At 38.7% G+C, this 22,378-nt stretch overlaps 1 protein-coding gene across 1 annotated transcript in view; it reads left to right on the forward strand.

The window, feature by feature from the left end:
* LOC134529921 (brain-specific homeobox protein homolog) overlaps positions 1-22,024 on the forward strand; it is a 98,591-nt gene extending 76,567 nt beyond the window's left edge. Inside the window, exon 5 of the mRNA XM_063364476.1 lies at positions 20,524-22,024. Coding sequence (XP_063220546.1) covers positions 20,524-20,657 — 134 coding nt within the window. The 3' untranslated portion in view covers positions 20,658-22,024. The remainder of the gene's footprint in view (positions 1-20,523) is intronic.
* The last annotated feature ends 354 nt before the right edge of the window (positions 22,025-22,378 follow it).

Consider the following 22,378-nt stretch of genomic DNA (forward strand, 5'->3'; position numbering starts at 1 on the left):
TCATTAATTGCTTTTTTTATTTTACATTGCGTGCGTTAATTTCTGATATGCCTTTAAGTATAAAAACACACTGTAAAGACTTAAATATAAAAAATATGTCGGAACAATAACTTTAAAAATTACTTTGATAGGAAATTTCTTGTTTTTCTTTTATAGATGACAACTAAGTACAATCAAAGTGCTAACCGTGTAAATTTATAATTAATCTATGTATAGCTCTCCTATTTTACGTCTCTTCAGAAATCTTATCACCAGATAGCTACTCTCAGAGCGTGATCTGATAGCTGTGACATTCCACAGCTCAAAGATTACTTTTAGTTAATAATTGGTCACAAACAATTGCTGTAGGGATACTTATCTGTAGTGATAAATCTGCCTTCCAAATCAAAGCTATGCCATAAATATAAAACATCAACTAGCGTATGCCACTGAGGTTCGTATACGCTCATATTAGATCCACAAGAGCGCGACAAACATGATTTGAATGACGCGTTTCTACATCAAAAGTCGCATTATTTCGAACATGCTCTTTCCCCGAGCGACAAAAATCAAAGTTTTAGCTAAAAAATATGTTTCTAGCCTTTACATATGCACTACACATACGATAGCCAACAATATTTGTTTTCGAGTTTTTTTTTTTAAATCGATATGTTTGAGAAAAAAAGTTAAGTCCGGATTTAACGTCCATTCGAAAAAATCTAGGCCAAACCTGGCCCTTATATACTACCTCGGCTGGTATCGAAGCTGGTTTCGAACACACGCAAAAGTATTTCCATTGAACCAGTCCAACCATCATTCGAAAACCAAATTCTGACACGAATTTCAGAAACGTCGCACACGCGAAATCTTTCTAATCGGGAAGTTTGTCGCGCCCACGAATTTTGTTACAGTGACGTCACAGGTGTGGCGAACGTAATTGGCTAGGAACCGATTTTATCCGCGTCGCATCTAGGGACATGGTATAGAATGAAAAGAATCGATACTGCATTCGTGATAATTTTCGAAAGAAAAGTATTATACTCATTATTGTATATATAATGAAAATTATAGATATATTGAGGTACTGATACTCCTACTTAGATACTACTCTTAACATTTCACATTAAATAATAAATAACAAAACTAGCTATAAAATAATAAAAAATTGTGTTTGAATTTTTATTTTCAAAAATTTAAAACAAGACACGAAATTCTGAAACAAATTATCAGTGAAACTATAAAATAAAAATGAGCAAGTCGTGCAGTATTCGCTAGAGATGTGAAACATCTAACATCCGGTAACGAGCAAATTCATGTGTTCTCGTGTCGTAAATACACTTATAATACGAAACTCGGAAACGAAATTTAACGTAGAATTCTTCAAAATAATGCTGAGCCTGACAAATATATACGCAAATTGTGTTTTCAATTACTTTTCTGGACAGGAATCACACGTAGTTTCTGCACCCGCCGCTAGAATCGCTGCCGGAGAAGCTACTTCGGCTATTGGACCATTTGATTAGCAGACCAAAATTATAAACTACATAAAGAAACTGATCCGGTAAAAGCAAAAAAAAAAAAATGGTTGTTTGTAAAGTCGGTTTATGGACGATAGTTTAACGTTACAACGTCAAAACAAAACATTGATGAAATGATTGCATACTTTATGAATAAAACTGAATATTTTTTATTTTAATAATAAAAGAATTAATACTTGAAATTATACTAGTAATCAGATTTTTAAAATGCAAGAATAATTATTAACCTTTATTGCCGAAATTGTTGTTGTAATAAGCAATGAAAACCACATTAACTTTTCACTTCACTTTATAAACAGTCGAGTGGAAGATAGATAGATGCGGCGCAAGCGTACAATTAGCGCAACGGTACACAGCTTAAAGGAACAATGTGCGTAACGGGACACAACGTAACGGAACAATGTGCGTAACGGGACACTTTTTCGTGCGTGCAGCCGGCGTTCATCGATTTATTAGACGTTGTCAAGTCAAAAATACTTTAAAAACATACTGAACCCCGGCTTTGGAACTGATTTTCTACGAGGAATGTTATTAAATTACTGCCCATCTTGTTAAACTTCATTAAAAGGGTAGTACATTAAATTTTCCCTTTGGCTGTGTGATTTTTGGTTTGCGCCATCCTCCAATGATGGCAGCTCCATTGTTACACATTTCCGTTCCAATAGACTTCCGTTCAATTCACGAAATTACTCTTACCGGGAACTAAGATGTTACACATTAAAAAACACCTTTGGAAAGTACCTAAACCTGAATGGAAGTAAAGAGAAACTTACCTTTAAACTTCTCGCTCTTCCTCTGCACAAACACACAAAAATAATATTTTATCTACTTAACCGTTTCGCTGATAATCGGTTTCGTGTTTTGTGCGAAATTGACATTAATAAAAATATACAAATGTGTTTTTAACTATTGTGTTTAAGATGATTCCATACAATCAATACCTTCCTAAATAGACTCATTGGTAGAGGCAGGCATTTTTCGCGATAAGATCTGAACACTTATTAGACTGCAACAAGGTATACCCGCACCTGTGGTTTCTTCCTTGTGATTGGCGGCCGTCTGCGAGAGAAGTCGTTGGCTTATCTGACCGAGCCACTCAGGGCGCGTTTACTTCCGCACTGAATCACTGTGATTGGTGTTGCTACAATCGATGTGTACCTGGGAGAAACTCACCCTTCACGAAACACAGAAAATGCTACAGTGTTTTAACTTTCATCTAGTCTCGAAATCTTTTCGCGAAATCTGCATGCCCCTGCTCATTGGTTGAGAGTCCGGAAAAATTCGCTATTTCATCTCGCGATGGGATAGAATTCAAGTACTTATACTGTTGAGCTACTAACAGCTCATCTGGATGAGCAACGATTCACAGGCAATCCAGGTCAGACGTCTCACAAGTCAGCAGCCAATGAGCAGGTGGCGTTTTTCCGGGTATACGCAGAGGACCTTCAGAGGTCACTGAACCCGCGATTTTTTTCCGGTCCCTGCTCGTCGGCCGTCAACACACGAGGCAACTGGATCGCAGTTCAACAGCGATGCGACATAACCTGCCTGTCGCTGGCTAAGTGAAGGCTGTGCGCGCCCACCATCGGGGGGGGGGGGGGGGGGGGGGGAGGGAGGCCTTCATTTCACAGACGAGAGAGCCACACCCGAAGTTCCCCGAGGTTCATGCTCGCTTTTTTGTTTACATGATTTCACAGTATCTTTAATGTAGCTATACTAACCAAATCAACCGTACACAATGTTTTAAAGTATTTATAATGTAGCTAACCTAACTTAATTGACCATTAGTTATCATGAGTTACAATGAACAAAAAAAAAAAAAAAACCGAAGATGCACGATCGGGCGTTTGCCTCTCTCGTCTGTGAAAAGAATGCTTCCCAACATCGGGGCGTACGACGGAAATCCACTTGTCCGAGCAAGTTAAACGCAACCCGAGCAACGTTTTATCTCTTATCGCCTATTGACACGGGGGCGTTTCATTTAAAATTCGTAGGTGCCGTGGGGGGAAAAAATCACCGAGTTTAATATGATTTCACTCCCTCGGAGTATTGGAGAAAAGATGTGACAGACAAAGCATGAGATCAGGCGGCAGCAGAAGTCAGTTTTTTTTGTTTATTAATTGTGAAATACGTTTAAATTAGTATAATAAAAGTCATGTAGTAAGTTAACATAATATACTAATATAATTTTTTGGTGCTGCTTTGAAAATGTTTATGAATAATTAATACATTTATAAAGGCTACATTTAATTGGAATTAATAAATAAATGGCAGGAAATTTTGGCGAGACTGTTGCAGTTCTTTGGCTGTATCGTATGTTCCTTTGATTGTAGGGATTGACTCAATACTTGCTGCGGTTTCTTCGTCGTCGAGATCTTAATTGCAGGGACAGGCACAGCATTTATTCATCACCGGGCTCACTTGACATGATGAAAAAAGATGCAGGGCCTTCAAAAACCTTATTTCTACAATATATTACTTGGAAGGCTCGAGTTGACTGTCAAGTGTTGCTCCGTGTGTGGTTGTTCTGCTCCTCAGATTGCCGAGATCGCAGATACCGCAGATAATTACATCACCCAGTGACTTTAATCGCTTCCGAGCTGCCACGTGTGTGGACGGACGGCCATATGGGCAGAAAGATCGATTAGAAAGTATCGAGTACGAGAGTATCGATGTCGGAACCAATAAGTATCGATAGTTTTCCCGAATCCCTAGTGGCGCCCGTCGCTCCAATGAGGTTTCGGCGTGAGAAGCTTTGCGCGGTAAGGCCGGGCTTACGAACCACGCAAGGGACGCAAGGGACGCAACGTAGCAACAACGCAACACGGAACCAACACAAGGACATTACGGTGGTTTATATAGCATGAAAGTGTCAAGACGCTTCCAACAAGCCTACAGCTTGATAATTGTAAAATAGTAGAAAACCAATATCTTCCCGCTCTTCTTTGCTAATTCATATTTTATCATGAAAACATATTACATTTTTAATCAATTGATTGTTGATTTCTTTCACTGTGTGAAAATTTAACATTTTATACCTATATGTATATGAGTTTCGTTTTTTATTGTTTCTTATACAACTCTATAATTTTTTTCGACCCGGTACTTCTTGAATAAATTTCACTATTTAGTGCCTACTGCATTGTTGATTCTTTCTTCATCTCCTGGCAAAGGCTATTTCAATGTTGATGATTTATTCGCTCTCGGATATTAAAATTACAATACATAATATATGCCATACGTACTATGCCAAAATAAGCCTGTTCGCGACGCGCACTTGGGCTGGTATGAAGCAGAAACAACGTCGCGGCATGCGCGTAACGTCTGCGTCTTCAAAAGTTTTCGGATCACTTCCACTTCAAACACGGACAGGCCGAAACGCAAGAAGATGGAATCGGCCGATGGTTGCGTGTCACGCGGTTTCAAGAAACGGGCGTTTGGAAAACGTCGTTATCGAGCTCGTCGTTCGCCGCGTGGCTCGCGAGGACAGCGGAATGGCACGGACGACAAGATGGCGGTCCCGCGGACCCGCATGCCGCGCAGATGGGTCGCCGGCGATAAGCACGCGCGCTCGATGGGACCAGCGGGGTCCAGAGGGGACCAGAGGGGACCAGAGGGGACCACTCCGCGCGCTAATGAGCCCCCTCATACCCCCCCTCCTTCCAAGAGCTGGCTCTTAAGGGGGAACGATAATGACGCCGTGCCAGGATCCCACGGCACTCTGAGCGCTTCTTCCACGATGTAGGCAGCAGTAAGCCCGTTGTTATAATTGCTCAACGCTAAATAAACCCCTAAAGAAAACTTTTCCAGCTATTGTATTTTACTTACATTTAAGACATTAAAAAAAATGTACAGGGTGTCCATAAAAGAATGTCCCAGTTTCAATGGTACACTATTAACATTTCATTGACGTGATAACGTCTTATAAATCGATGAACGCCGGCTGCACGCACGAAAAATTGTCACGTTCCGCCTGAGCCGAGCGTGCAAGAACCGGCCAACCACCGTGCGAGAAAATCTTCCTATAATATCAAACAGGTTAAGGCGGGCTTTTTAACTAATTGTTCGTGATTATACTTAAATAAATTATTTTAATTAAATTTGCAACAACTGTAAATGATATTTGAAAATTAAAAAAAAATATATGCAATTTTTCATCAATGTTTTCTTATGACGTTATCACGTAAAATTATCGTCCGTAAACCGACTTTACAGACAACCCCCTTTTCTTTAACCTATTTACAACAAATCACACATCAATTTGAAAGTAAACTAACCTAGCTTTTTCTTACAAATGTTCAATATGTGCATCTTTAGTTATACGGCACACATCCAACCCAAAGTCCAATTCTTCCCACACAATTTGGTTAGCAAGTCCGGAGTAATGGAAGCGTTGGCCTCTTCAATTATGTTTCTCAACTCTGGCAAATATTTAGTTAGCGGCGGAACATAGACACGATAGTTTATGAAGACCCAAAATAAATAAAATAAATCGCAGGGAGTTATGTCAGGTGAACGTGAGGGCCAGCGATAAAGAGCTGTCGTCTCGACCGTTACGACCAATCCAACGGTCAGAGACTTCGACGTTCAACCACTCTCGTTCAAAGAAATTAATTACAGTGGGAAAGGGCTCCACTCCATCCTGTTGCCAAATAAAGTTTACAGGTTCATCCTCTACTAATTACGCTCAGGAGTCGCCATTTTGCGTAGCGGGCGCTGCAAGCGAGTAAACAACAAAGCAATTCTCGCGCATGCACTTATCTAAAACCGTTTGAGTTACTTGTTGATTGTCACCTTGAACCAACACTCTACTAATGTGTACAGTTGATACTATTAAAATTTATAGCTGGAACATTCTTTTGTGGACATGCTGTATTTTATTCTATTTATTTTAACTTCATAAAAACATCAAATATATACCCCGCACTCCCCCACCCCCTTTTTTCGAGCGCACGACCGATACTAATACAATAATAAAATATTTATGCCCTATATGCAGTCTGCAAGCGTGTATAGTATTAAGGATTTATCCTCTAATACGAACTGTGCCACTTTTATGTCATATTCATGTCACTTTTTAATTGTTTATATTTTTCATGGAGTTTAAATATATTTATTTGTAATTGTTATGGGTATTTTAAAGTTTGTTTGTTTTTCTTCTGTTGGATCGATCTTTTCGGACTGAAAGTTGCTTTCTTGTTTAGGGCAACCTCGTTAGTCGTCGGTAGCTACAGTTTCTCGTTTTGTCAGTGCTGCTTACAGCGTTTCATGTGCTCACGCCACATCACCGCCAACTGATTGCCAGCGCAGTTTGTGCTCTGCCCAATCCAATCTTCCCCCCGCTATAAATACTGCGCTGTTATAGTTACAGTAAATTTACGAAGTTTTCAGTGAAGAATTTAAATAAGAAAACAAAGACTTCTTCGTAATTTCAAATAACTGAAACTCCGTAGAAACTGCGCTGTATTTCGACTTCCGAGTTGTCTGTTTCGTCCTTGATAAAGGTGGACACACGCACAGACAAAATAAGAGTGTCTTGCTTGTGGACTTAAACAGTTTTTGAATGATTTGTTAATGTGCCAATGATATTGTTTTTGGATTCATGTTCAAAGCAAGTTAACTCAGTGCACGTAAATTTACGAAGATCCCTAGATATTTTTTGACCAGTCTTCTTCGTAAATTCAAGGTGAAAATTTTTGACAGTGTGCAAGCCTGCGGCTTTTGTTTGGCCTTTTTCACATAGGCTTCATCCACGCTTTTTTTTTTATCTCTTTATTGTCTAACCCAAATATCCCTCCCTCTAGCCCCAAAATGTCCTCAGTGAAGCCGCATCGACTTCCGGCACTACTTCTGTCGCCCATAGATGTATCCGTGCGCAGCTCGGGGTCCGCAGCGTGGCAACTGTTTCTTCCTCCGCCTCTGTGCTGTTCGGTGTCGGGTGTTTTCCGCTGGTCACTGGGCAATTTGTTTGAACACGATGTAGTCACTTAGGCCGCGGTCACACGGGACTCTGAACTACTTCAGGCAAGCATGTTAAACTTTTGCGTGCGGTTACACACAGTCTGAACATGTTTAATTCCAGGCCATTTCTCATTCAACCTAAACAGGTCGGCAAAGTTGATTGGCTGTTGAGTGTTGAAAGTATGAATAGTTCTTTGCAAAAAAAAAAAAAAAACAAGATGGAGAATGTTCCTAGCACAAGTTCGTTCGTGTAATATTTTACCGACTGCAACAAAATCAGCAGGTAAATATTTTATTGTTTTAAAGTCGACGCTGACGGCAATTCTCTAACAGAGGTACACTTGTTCAAATAAAAAGGATCCACAAAACATTCATTCGATGAAAGTAGACAACTGGTTTTTGGAGATGAACACATTTTATACCAACTGCCGTGTGACTGTACACTTTCGCGTTTGTAGACATGTTTACTTAAACCTGTTCACATGAAGTAGTTCGGCGTCGCGTGTGACAGCGCCCTTAGATTCGGGAATTTCTCCCAAAAGCATTATTCTTCCATTTGAGAAGTTTTACTGGTTGGCTAGCGAGTTCTCTTCGCCATGTGTGTGTGTGTGTGTGTATGTGTGAGTGTGTGTGTGTGTATGTGTGTGAGTGTGTGTGTCTTGTGATCCGTACCAACATGGCCACCTCGTGTTTTTCTGTGCTTCATCGCCGTTTTCTTATGTTGTGAGTACATAGTATAAACCCAGATAATTGGTAAGTGGAAGGCATATCTTTATTTAAATTCTACCCCATCCCCTCTCACCCCTCTATTATAGTAACGACTCTGTGTCGTTATTTTGTGTTTATGCTATTTGTAAATATCATTGCATTTCTGTGATGCAGTGGGTCCACCGTACTTTGGTTGTCTGTATTTCAACTGCTTTTCCGGATGGCTTCGCATTTACTAACTTCTATCAAGTCCCCGACATAAACTGCTGTGCTGACTATGCCGTGTTTCAAAGGCACCAGCAAAGGAAAATTTATTTTTTTCTTCTTCATCACAATAACAATAAGCACTGAAAGTATTTTGATGGGAATTCAATATTTGTAATCAACCATACAAAATGTTAATTGCTAATTAATTTTACATTGATTCAAAGGAGGTCCCATTTTTAAAGTTTATTTATTCTCTATATTTTCTGCAGAAAATATACCTACCTGCTTTATATGGGTGTAGTGAATACCTACTCAAATGCTTTGATCATTAAAATAAATCTCAAACTCTGTTTTATTATTCATTCAAACTTGAAAATTTTTAATTTAATATTTTCCCAAGTAGTTTAAAAATAAATTAATTTATTATAATGTGGGATTTTAAACGTCCCCGTAAACTCTGATTTGTTATAATGATTGTTGTTTTTCCGGTACTCATCCAAGCATTTGTATTTGATAAAAAATAATTCAATTAACGCAAGATTTTACGTGCTAGAATGTGGTAGCAGATTGCGTGATTATATTTATCAGTATAACCAAAGAACTTTCTATACCGCTTGTAAATTTTAACGTAAGCGTTATATTACAGCACATGTAAAAAACTTATAAGTTAACAAAAGTAGGTATAGAACTGCGGAGTATGCCCGTGTAGTACATTTTGTCTTTATTTTATACATTCTTCTTTTTTATATGTTAATGTTTTATAATATAGTTGAAAAAATGTATGTGTGTGTATATGAAATTTTGTCCAATTGACCGGTTAAGAAGAAATTTGTTCCAGTAAATTATCAGAACATTTTCCCAAAACATTTTTTGCCCGGAAAACTAACATCTCTAATATAAAAAAACTTCCGATTGGTGCTCCACCACGCCTAATTATGGTTATTAAGTTGATACTTGCGAAGTTCTCGTTATTATTTGAAAAGAGACTGAAACAGAATAACGTTCTCATTGGAACATTGGTAGTTTTGACACGCCCCAAGGACCAGTAACCCAAAAACAAAATTAAAAGTCCGGCTGGAATGTAAAATACGGAAGCAGATAAATAGACGCCGACTTATTTGCGTTCAAGTGCGTGGAGTTCATATTGTTTCCAGGGGAAAAAAACGTAAAAATTAGCAAGTCTCTATTAATAAGTACAGCGACAGTAAATGCTTAGCATGACTAACCCATTCAACACTTTTTCACCAATGGTGTTTCTCGGCCAAATTTTTTAGTTCGGAGAAGGAAGCCTAATTAGCACTCTATAGTGCTTGCCGTGCAAGGCTGAAAGAGTTACATCAGTAGCGTATTTCTAATGCCCTTAAAATACATGTCGCTCTTTTTCAAAACTCCAGTGATGTTTTCCACCTCCTCCCCCCCCCCCCCCCCTCATTTAACCCTTGATGGTATTAAATGAATATTTTTTTCGAAGTTAAGTCACTTGTTTACAATATGTCACCACAATATTCCTTCCCTACTCTTAGCCGATCTCTGTTCAGTAAAATTAATACATTTTTGTCATTCTTATACCAACATTTTTTTCTAACTCCATGTTTAGTCAAAGGATTTCACTAGGAGGTCTGTTATAATATTTAACATTATCATATTCATGTAACTAGCCATAAGCGCTATCTGAAAACTATGCTTGCATCTTTTAACCTTAACATTTGCCAACTTTCACCTACACACCATACTGAAACTACTAGTACGTGGACTGACTTAATCGTAACGTCTAACATGGAAAGGTTTTTAAAACGTGGGAAACGCTGGAATTTCTCACCACGATCTCGTGTTTATAACCAATTTCTTTTTAAAAGTACCCAAATTCTCTTCAAGGATCGTAACTTACAGGAGCTTAAGAAACATGAATACCGATTACGTTATAGTCGAGGCTGCTAAAGCTCATTGGCGTGATGATATGACGTGCACCAAATTGAAGGAAAAGTAAACATGTTAAATGAAATAGTTTTTTTATATATATTTTTGACCAACATGCACCCGTAGTCCGTAAGATATAACTTACTACCCCCCCCCCCCCTCCCACTTATTTGTTTTCATTCTCTCTCCGTAGCTGACAGCTGACATCCGTAGATTAATGTCAAACGAGACCATGTGTTCCGAATTTCCAGAACAGGTAAACAAAAACACAACTCGGCTCTTAAGGATCCAAAAACTGAAAATTACAGAAAAATGAGGTAGTGTTGAGGAGACTTGGGCAAGTTGTTATTTTACCATTCAAATCACACCATTGGCAGTAGTTCATACGTTCTTTCACAGATAGCAGCACTCATCGGTTTCTTTCGTGCACGAGCCGACAGTTGCGGTATGATGGTTGTTCGGAGCTTGCATGCGAAAGAGTGCTTTATGCAGCCTGGGGTGAATTTTAAATGTTTGTAGTTTTCTTTTTCTGTTACTAATGATTAGCCCGTGAAAACTCAATGTGCAAAGAACACACGAAATCAAGGCAGTTCGATGTTATTTCACAATGAAATATTTTGTGTGTTTTGTTCTTGGAATTTGATTTTAAACATAATGGTGGCACGAAGGGGTGCGTTGTTACAACCAGCTGGATATTAGGTTACAATCCTGGTGTAAGGAAAGGAAGGTGAAACCGTCCGGCCGCCCAAACGCGTCCTCCACTGCGCACTACGTCACCTTGGTCGCACCGCCCGGTTTACACGCAGCGCGCTTACGGGAATACCACGCAGAGACAGTTCATTTACAATCTTTTGAATAGTGAGAGTTACCACGAAGCGTAAAAATACTTTGCTATGTGCATTGTATAGCATGCGTTTAGAACATTCAGTTTAAATTAAATATATTAGTATCAAAACACGTGTTTTATATTAAGTTAATAATAAAATTAACGAAGAAATATTTTTAGGCTGTTTCATAATTTCTAAATGTTGACTGGGTCTTGTATTTATCTAGATACCGCAATGGCCATGAATGTCAGCACTGTCGAAAAAAAAATATTTTACATAAAACGACACAGAATTGTAATGAGAATTGGAATGAATATACTTCCGAAAATATTTATTATGAATATTAATAAAATAGAGATAATAAACATCCAGGATGCAGGCGACAAAGAATAATACACATATTATAAAAAAAAATCTGACACACAACAAAGTTTCTATAAATACTTATTTATAATTTACATAATCATAAGCGCTTTCATTTATTTACTGAATTTAATTTTATTTCGTTACAAACAATAAACAAAAGGATAAATAATGATAAAAAATATATTTAAAACATATTATTAAAACCAAATAGCCCTACAATATTCAGGAAAAAACAGCTTGCAGGCATTATGCTGAGAATGTACTGAGCGATGGTCCCTGCAAACTTTATTTTTAAGTATTTAAAACGTCAGTTTTTTTAACGCGTTAAATACTATTTAAGGCGTAAAACACAAACAAAATTGAACCATTATCTAAACGCTTGTATGGAAAAAATTGGCAAAATCAAAAGTAGATAACAATGAATTCATTTACGTTTTCATTATTGTGTGTAAACTAACAAAATAACACAACACTAGCAGATTGTAATGCTGAAATCTTAAAAATACCTTTAGGTAACTAACATATTATTAAAATCAGTATCATCACATGTAACTATAAAAGTAATTCATTTTCACGCACCGCATTTTTAGCGGTATTTTGCATTAACATTATTAAGTTAAATACATATCGTAATGAAAAAAAAATCATTTATTCCAAAGCCTATACGAATTCGTTTAAAACAAACATATTAGGCCTCGAATTTCATGTAAGCCTGTTTCTTTTTTTGTATATTTTATAATTCTTATCTCACGGTTTTGCGTGTATACTTAAATATATTTAAACGTAATGCTATCATACGTCCTCCCCACTCCATTAAAGAGAACTTTTTGAACAATAGAAAAAATGTGCATGTTTCTTTATGATGTATAGGGGTTCACATTCCTACTTTCATTCGATTTGTTTACATGCATTGATGAAATATTTCCTCCCCTTTATTAATGCTACACAACCTAGTGTTTAGGTTATTTCTATAACAAAAAAGAAAAAAAGTTTAATTGAAATAAATTTTGTAGTTCTCGCTGATGCCCGAACACACAAACATTAAAAAAAAAAAACATTGATTTGAGTTTTTATTAATGTGTATATATATACATTTAAATATAATTTTTAATAAATTAATTCAATAAATAACCTTTTTACCGTGAAAGACTTTATTATTATATATAATAACTCAGTATTTTGCACGAAATATATTCCTTGACCTAATATTAACCTACAGTTAATCATACAAAAAAATTAAAAATAAATACTCGTATTATAAAACAAGTGAAATTTCTATTTAAAATTACGTTTGTTTAAACTGACCTCTGCTAAAACAGAATTTGTCCTTCCTTTTGCATACGTTCACCCACTTATTGCAAAGTTCTTCATTTTTTTGGAAAAGAAAAATATTTTATGCCAGAATCTCGAGTCTTTTACATGCTTTATATTAGCTTCACCTGTATGTTTGTCTGTCCGTCTGTAACTCTTTCGACTAAGAGTGAGTGGCTCATCACTACAAAATGTCCCAATAAATTCATTACGTTCGTTAGCCGAGCGGTCTAAGGCGCGCGACTTCCGTGACGTCAGCTTTTGGATTCAGCGATCGTGGTTTCTACTCCCGGCCATGCCGAAAAAGAAATTTTTTTTTCCGGTAAATTCTAAGATTATATCCATACATCTAACTGTAAATGATTCGGAGAAACTTTACCATTTCTTTGTGACGTTGCAACTCCAAATAGTTCTCAGATAGTAATAGGTAGTGTCGGTAACTCATTTCCCTATGATAATTATACATAAATATAGTTTAAAAAACTAAAAAAAACATGCTTTTAAAGAATATCAAACTAAAAAGTTAAAAATAAATATAGTTTAAAAAACTAACGAAACATGCTTTTAAAGATTATCAAACTAAAAAGTAAAAAATAATTTTAAAATTTAATTTATGACAATAGTATATAAGCAATACTAGTATAAATGAGAAAAAAGCTTGAGGCGCTTTGTGCCATATTTTTTGTATATTAAGCGCCCCATGCTTTTTTCTCATTTATACTAGTATTGCTTATATACTATTGTCATAAATTAAATTTTAAAATTATTTTTTACTTTTTAGTTTGATAATCTTTAAAAGCATGTTTCTTTAGTTTTTTAAACTATATTTATTTGAAATGATTGTGACATCCGAACACTGCACAATTTGGCATTTCAACTACATAAAAGCACTCAGGATTATGTAAGCACCAACAATAACAAAAATTCGCACGAGACGCAGATGAAATGGATGGATAGCGCCTGGAAAAAGAGCGCTGGCTACAACCAAGGTGACGTAGCGCGGGAGCGCGTGGAGGGGGAAAACCTGCACACGGTTTCACCTCCCCTTCCTTACACCATGGTTACAATACTGTGTTAGTGTGTTGCTGTAGGGCCTATCAGATTTTTACTTCTGCTTACGATGTTACTTTTGAATGTAAAAACGAAATATTAAATTTACTAATAGTATTAAAAAAAAACTAGCTTATGTTTTTTTGAAGTGAAATTTATTTGCTGAGGTGGTAACAATTTTCAAGTGTTAAGAAAATTCTGATCTCATGAGGAGAAATAGCTACGTACTTGGTGATGTAACTGGGAGAAGATGGGAATAGTTAGGTACGTGGTGAGGGAACCTATAGAGGAGACGGCAGGGAAAGGTAGAAATGACGCAGCATACTTGCGCTCTTGCGCTCTAGCTCTCTTGCGCTCTTGCGCTCTTGCAATCTCGCGCACTTGCGCACTTGCGCACTTTCATGTGCGTGGTTGTTTCTTGGGGGTGGACGTCACGCTATCCCCACTCCGGGGCCGTTGGTGCGTGCGGTGATCGCTGGAGCAGCCTTGAGCGGGCTCCACGTGGTTGAACCCCGCCATGCTGCAGGGATAGGCGGGTCACGGCGGTAGGGACCCGCCTGCGCCTGACGCCACCCCGACTTTAGGGAGTATTTGGGCAGAGGGCAACACAACCGGGTTTGAGCTTATTGCTGTGCACCGTGCCACGGGCCATATTCGAAAGAAAATATTGTTCTTCCGTATATGTACTATTAATTTAATTACTTGTGTTAATCAGGATTGTTAAACAGTGTTATGTGAGTATAGTTTTAGCTGTGAAACTAAATATTTATGCTGGTATAATGCTTTTCAAGAAGCTTCCATGGGGGAGAATCTCTAACTGCTGTCAGTGTCTCCATGGGGGAGAAACTCTAACTGCTGTGAGTGTCTCCATGGGGGAAGAACTCTAACTGCTGTGAGTGTCTCCATGGGGGAGAAACTCTAACTGCTGTGAGTGTCTCCATGGGGGAAGAACTCTAACTGCTGTGAGTGTCTCCATGGGGGAAGAACTCTAACTGCTGTGAGTGTCTCCATGGGGGAGAAACTCTAACTGCTGTGAGTGTCTCCATGGGGGAAGAACTCTAACTGCTGTGAGTGTCTCCATGGGGGAGAAACTCTAACTGTTGTGAGTGTCTCCATGGGGGAAGAACTCTAACTGCTGTGAGTGTCTCCATGGGGGAGAAACTCTAACTGCTGTGAGTGTCTCCATGGGGGAAGAACTCTAACTGCTGTGAGTGTCTCCATGGGGGAAGAACTCTAACTGCTGTGAGTGTCTCCATGGGGGAGAAACTCTAACTGCTGTCAGTGTCTCCATGGGGGATAAACTCTAACTGCTGAGACTGACACATAGTTTATTGAAGTAGTTTTGAGCCCATCCGCTAGATAGTAGCTTTCATAATACATTAATAACATAGCTACAGTGATTGTGAGAATTAAAAATAACTATTGTAAATAGTCATATATTTTGTGGTGTGACATACCAGAAATTTTTCATATGTTGCTAATTTATATAGAGCATGTTTTTTTTTTAAAATCACAAATCAGCATTAAGTGTTTCTCGCACAGTTCAAACTTCGTTTACCAATATATAGTCGTCAAGAAGTTAGATTAACATGATAAAACCTAACACTTTGGATTTGAACCTCTGGACCGAGCTTGTTTCCTAGTAGTTATGGGCCCGTTCCAACAGAAAGCGCCACTTTTGCGCAAACTATGGGAACACCACATAACTTAGAAAGTCACAACTTATAACTGTCATAACTTAGAAACACGTAACTTAGAAACACGCAACGCAGAACCACACAACTTAGAAACGTCATAATGTAGAAAGTCATAACTTAGAAATGTCATAACTTAGAAAATTCTAAGTTATGTGTTTCTAAGTTATAACAGCACCCCGCAAAATATGATCGCAGCTTACACTGTAAGAGTTGCACTTCCGTTATCTCCCTCCTTGTTCTATGAATGTCGCTATGACAGTACCATCGTCAGTTTTCTAGCCAACGAAGGTGTGGAATCGAGTGAAATTGTAAAGCGACTCCAAGCACAGATCGACAATGCTACTCTCAGTAAAACCCGAGTGTTCCATTGGGCCCAGAAGTTTCGCAGTGGTCGTGATAAAGTGGAAAAACAAAGCTACAAACTGCGTCCGGCTTATACTTGAGCACCCATCATACAGTCCAGACCTGTCCCCTATGTGACTACCACATAGAAGGAGGCATTACGAGAGAAAAGTTAAGCTTCCTATCCGATGGAGAATGTGTATTTCTGTTGAAGGAAATTAGGGCATTTCATTTGTATTTTCGTGAATCACCAATAAATCTGTATAGCAATATTCCAGTTCGTATTGGTATTACCTTTGAAATAAAGAAGACCAACATGTTGGAGGAGAAAACAAAGGAAGGGTTTGACAGATTTTCAAAACCATATACTTAGCACCAACTGAAAATATACGTATGTACAGCGTCTCGTGTTCATCTGTTACACAAGTAAGATGATTTATGTTACCTTAATATTTGGGGATCACTGTCTGAAAGAGTGGCTGGTAAATATCTTACTTTTTGACCATTTTATTCTACCATTGTGTATTATTTACTTCGAAAATATGGCCTCATCAGTTTAAAGATTCTCAAGGTATAACTAATTACATTAAATAAAAGGCAGGTATTATATTTGGAATTTGGAATACGTTATACTAAATATATTATTTTTGTTTGTGCTTACCAATTTTTATGATGCTCAGATGAAACAGTTTCATTGATCTCTACATGTTAAAGAGAGACTTTAAAATTTTAAAACATAATTTAATTAATACCTTTTGTTCACATATAAAAGAGTCTTAAAATAAATGAAATGGTTTAAGGGCTTAAATAAAATGTTCTAAAGGTTTTAAATGTTAACGCTTGAAAATTTCGTGAGATTTTTTTTAGTAAAACAAATATCATTTTTTCGTAATTTAAATACTTGTATACTAATTTTTTCGCCAGTAATATTTTGGTTTGAAAGCCTTAAAAACTACTTTTGGAACTACAAAGAGGGCTGAGGCCTGGTCAAGATCTGCAGAATTAACGCAACGACGCTACAACAAATGCAAAAAAAAAAAAAAGTTCGTTTATATAGCACAAACGTCGCAAGACGTCACCACTCTAAAACTTTGAAATTTCAAAAAAACCGAAGAAAAAAAAATTCTTCAAGCTTATTTTGATAATTTATTTTTATCGTGAAAACCTGTGAAAAATTTTCAACTATGTGATTTAAATGTGTTTTCTTTCACTGTGGTAATGTTTAACAAGTGAAATGATTCATACAGTAAAAAACATCGTAATCTTCTATACATATAACGTCTTCGTAGTTTAGATTTTCGGAACATTTCACTTCAAATACGGAAGAAAAAAATGAAAGCCGTCACGCAAGAAGTTGAACGTTCATAGATGTTTGCATTGCGTTCTGGATTCTAGCGTAATTTATAAAAGGATATTTGAAAAACGATTTATTTAAATTTTAGAGTCTTGCGTTTCATTTTTAGTTTATAAATTCAACTCATATCTCATTAAGTCCTTTGATAACAACTAGTAGCAAAAACAGTTTTTTTTAAATTAATTTTCTGGTAACAAATGTTATTTTTTTCATGTTAAAAAATATTGTTTTATGCTTTTTAAAATGAGTTTTTTTGTGAGTTTCTTTCCATGTAAGTTAGGTTTATCAACTAGTTATACGTATGTAGCAAGTTAATTATTTAGCTACAAATTTTATCGTAAAATATAATACAATCTTAATTATACATAGAAATTTATGTAAAAAAAATATTAACTAAATGATAAAACATACTGAATAATTGTTTTAAATTACGTTTTAAAGTACAATTCATTCCCTTAAACTATATATATATCACCAATTAAAAATACCATCACAAGTGATGTGATAACTTATTAAGTCTCAGTATCTTCAATACATTATGTCCGAGAACAATCGAATAGTTAAAGCATTTATGTCGCTGTTTTATGCACAGTACATATATAATATAATTTTATCTTATTCATTGAGAAATCTTCACGATATTTTTGATGTATTAGCTCAGTTCCAGAAAAAAAACAAAGTTCTAACTCACGCAAAATTACATTTTATCCGTAATCTATCAGAAAGTAAAAAAATTACCAAATAAACATTCCGTAAGCTTAATTTTCTTGAATTTTTCAAAAAATTTCAGGACAAACAAACTTCTAACTGTCAACAGCTAATTATTTTAATGCAAAAAAATAATTTAACGTAGGTTTACGGTGCGTACAGTAATTTCTTATAACTACGTATGTATATGACAAGCAAACACAAATGTGATAGATTTGATAACCTGCATGTAACATCGACGGTCCCCCAAACGCGAGGTTATTTTGAACACAAGTCTGCGCGCCTGGCCCAAGAGGGCAACTGCGCGGCGCCAAAATTCACCGACCCTTCCTCAGCGCCGATAAGTGCCTCCAATCAAGGCGACAACTTGCAAGACCCGGACTTAATAGCTTCGCCAAGATTCCCCCGCGCTGCAAGTTTCGCCGGCGACTAACTTGGCAAGACTTTGACTAAGTTAACTGTGTTCGCGGGGCGACACCGTTCTCCGAGTTAAGTGGACCTTCAGGTTAGCAAACAATCGACCCCTCGGGAGGAGAAAGTTGAAGACGAGACAGAAGACGAACGAGTTTCGAGCCCCCCCCCCCTTCCCCCTCGACCATCACTTTGACCGCACTGTTCAGAAAGAAAAACAAGTGAAACTGACAAAGTTATCAATAAACGAACCTAGATTTATGCACTCTCTGTCAACTTAGTGGTAACGTAATCATTAAGTGACTTGCATTTTTGGGGCTTCTGTAAATTTACGAGATTATCTTCAGGCTGCATTTTCATTGTTTTTTTGTTTTTTTTTTTTAAAGTGAAACTTCTTTGCTGATGGGGTAACAATTTTCGAGCGATACGAAAATTCCAATAGCATGAGGGGAAATAACTTGGTAAGTTGGGGGGGGGGAAGTGGGAACAGGGAGAGGAGGGGAATAATTAGGTACGTGGTGGGGGAACTGGCAGAGGATGAAACGGCATGGCACAAACATTTGTATACACTTGCACTCACGTTTGCACACACTTGAACACACTTAAACACATCTGAATATACCTGAACACACACTTGAACACACTTTTGAACACACACATTAACACTCAAATTAACACACACATGAACACATTTGAACACACTTGAACGCACTTGAACACACCTGAAACACAACTGAACAAAATTGAACACACTTTAGCACATTTGAACACACATGAATACACACCTAAACACACCTTTGCAAACATGTTTGCACACACCTTTGGACACACTTTTTGCTACGCTTTTGCACACTTTTGCACACACATTTTCACATACACTTGCGCACACACTTTTGCACATACTTGCACACACTTTCGCACACTTGCACACACTTTTGCATCCTTTGCATATTTACAAACGTTTGCACACTTGCACAACATTTTCATATTTGTACACTTTTGCATATGTGCACACTTTTGTATACCTGCTCAAATGTGCACACTTTTGCAGACTTTAACACTTTTGCACACTTGCTCACTTTCACAAAATTTTTACACTTTGAACACTGCACATTTTTGCACACACTTGTACACACTTGCGCACACTTTTGCACACATTTGGAAAATTTCGTACACTTTTGCACACAGCACACATTTGCACACACTTGCACATACTTGTACACACTTGCACACACTTTTGCTTATGCACACTTGCGCGAACATTTGCACACTTGCACACTTTTGCACACTTACATATCTTTGAAAAATTCGGCACACTTTTGCACACTTGTGCTTTTGCCATCTCGCGCACTCTCGCACTCGCGCACTTTCCCACTCGCACATTCGAGCATTCGCGCCCTCGCACTCTTGGGCTCGTGTGCTCTCGCGTACTTGCGCACTCGCATATGTATGCAAGCGCGTCGAGCGATCCCCACTCCAGGGCCGTTGGCGCCGGCGGTGATCGCTGGAGCAGCCTTGAGCGGGCTCCACGTGGCGGCGTGCTGCTCAGGTTTTGCTAAATTATTTTTTTACAATTTTATCAAGTTTTGCGTCACGTCGACAGCGAAGTCATGATAGGCGATAATAAACGACACAGACCAAAGAGATTGGGGAAGGAATGGGCTAAGACCAATAGTAATGAACCATCACAGAATTTTCCGGGTGATTTCGGAAACCTTGGAATACCGGACCGCGATTCAAACTCCAGGTTGTATGGAATATGAATTCAGTATCTTATACGATCACCAAATTTCAAAAAACGTAATACCTGGTGCAAAAATCACTGTAATGGTAATACCCGGAAATTTTTGTGAAATGGTTTGATATCAGGTTAAAATTCAAAACCTTATATTTGCTCAACCAATGTTTTCTTTACCATTTACTGATTTTAAACGCGCTTTTTGGTTCTTGTTAATTGACACTACCTGAGTCGCTTGCTTATCTCTTAGCTGGGCATCGTTGGCTAACGGTCGCAGAGGGGCGTGTCAAATTAACTGTGATCCGATCATGAACACTGTGTTAGTGTGTGAATGTTTCCTTTCTAACCTGCAACAAAATTATTCTGCTAAACCTTCACCGGTCTACAAACTGGCGATTCTATGTTGCAGATGCGCCAGTGGACTTCTCCCGAGGGCAGGACGCGAGCTCAGAGCAGAAGGCCGCCAGCGCCACCGACAGCGAAGACGAGATCGACATCGTCGGCATGAGTGGCGCAACGCCCGCCGGCCTGGTGCTGGTGTGAGCGCGCTCCCTTCAGACGTCGCTCCACGTGTGCCGCTCCGAGCAAGCTCTCTTCAGACGTCGCTCCACCTGTGCCGCTCCGAGCAAATTCTCTTCAAACGTCGCTCCACGTGTGCCGCTCCGAGCAAGCTCTCTTCAGACACCGCTCCGTGTGTGCCCGCTCCCAGCAAGCTCTCTTCAGACGTCGCTCCACGTGTGCCGCTCCGAGCAAGCTCCCTTCAGACGTCGCTCCACGTGTGCCGCTCCGAGCAAGCTCTCTTCAAACGTCGCTCCACCTGTGCCGCTCCGAGCAAATTCTCTTCAAACGTCGCTCCACGTGTGCCGCTCCGAGCAAGCTCTCTTCAGACGTCGCTCCACGTGTGCCGCTCCGAGCAAGCTCTCTTCAGACACCGCTACGTGTGTGCCCGCTCCCAGCAAGCTCTCTTCAGACGTCGCTCCACGTGTGCCGCTCCGAACAAGCTCTCTTCAGACGTCGCTCCACCTGTGCCGCTCCGAGCAAATTCTCTTCAAACGTCGCTCCACCTGTGCCGCTCCGAGCAAGCTCACTTCAGACGCCGCTCGGTGTGTGTCCGCGCCGAGCAAGCTCTCTTCAGACGTCGCTCCACGTGTGCCGCTCCGAGCAAGCTCTCTTCAGACGTCGCTCCACCTGTGCCGCTCCGAGCAAGCTCACTTCAGACGCCGCTCGGTGTGTGTCCGCGCCGAGCAAGCTCTCTTCAGACGCCGCTCTACGTGTGTCCGCTCCGAGCAAGCTCTCTTCAGACGCTGCTCTACGTGTGTCCGCTCCGAGCAAGCTCTCTTCAGACGCTGCTCTACGTGTGTCCGCTCCGAGCAAGCTCTCTTCAGACGCTGCTCTACGTGTGTCCGCTCCGAGCAAGATCTCTTCTAACGCTGCTCTACGTGTGCCCGCTCCGAGCAAGCTCGCTACTCCTGCGGAGATAGCACGGACTCTTGCTCTGCTCGCCTCGGGGATGTTAACCGTCGGTGCGTTCTGTCCGTGACGGCACAGGAAACTATCTAATAGCTTAAGGGGACGACCTCAGTGTTTTGAAACTCCTGGTGGTCTTGTTTCAGTTCGTGTTTCTGTATAACGCAATAAATAAAGTTAAGCTTGATTGGATTATTTGCGAGTGCGCTGTTAAACATCTGATTTACTGTGCGGTGAGGATGGTGTGCAAATATTAATGAACGGAAACTAAAAATAATGTATTGTTTTACCTTTAAATGGTGCAGAACAAAATACTGTAAACTATTTCAGGTCATCTTCAATTGATACTTTTGTCAAACATTTGTATTACAAAAAAATGTGTCATGGAAATGTTCAACAATTATTGTGTGATAAAATAAATATGTATATAGTAACATAACAAATAGTGTTTGAAAAATCTTTGGATAATTTTGTTAATATATTTATGGGTAATTCTCATGGAAACTCGAAATTCCTGTCCTAGCAATTTTTACAATAATCCTAAGCGATTTAGGATGGTATTTTTTTTTTCCGGAAAGAATATCATCAAGGCTAAAAAGGTTGGTCATAACTTAGGAACCGTACGGGCATTTGTGAAGAATAATAAATATATAGTACTCTGAAAATCATTCCCTCACTATGTCCCAAACTCCAGATTAAAACATTGTCTAAAGTTTTTATCGAAAATTTCTTAAAAAATCTGTTTGCAACTATGGCTTGTCTATTGTAAATACAACAACTTTTCAAAATTTCTCTGA

Source organism: Bacillus rossius, chromosome 2 (assembly GCF_032445375.1).
Source record: "Bacillus rossius redtenbacheri isolate Brsri chromosome 2, Brsri_v3, whole genome shotgun sequence".
NCBI classification, from domain to species: Eukaryota; Metazoa; Arthropoda; class Insecta; order Phasmatodea; family Bacillidae; genus Bacillus; species Bacillus rossius.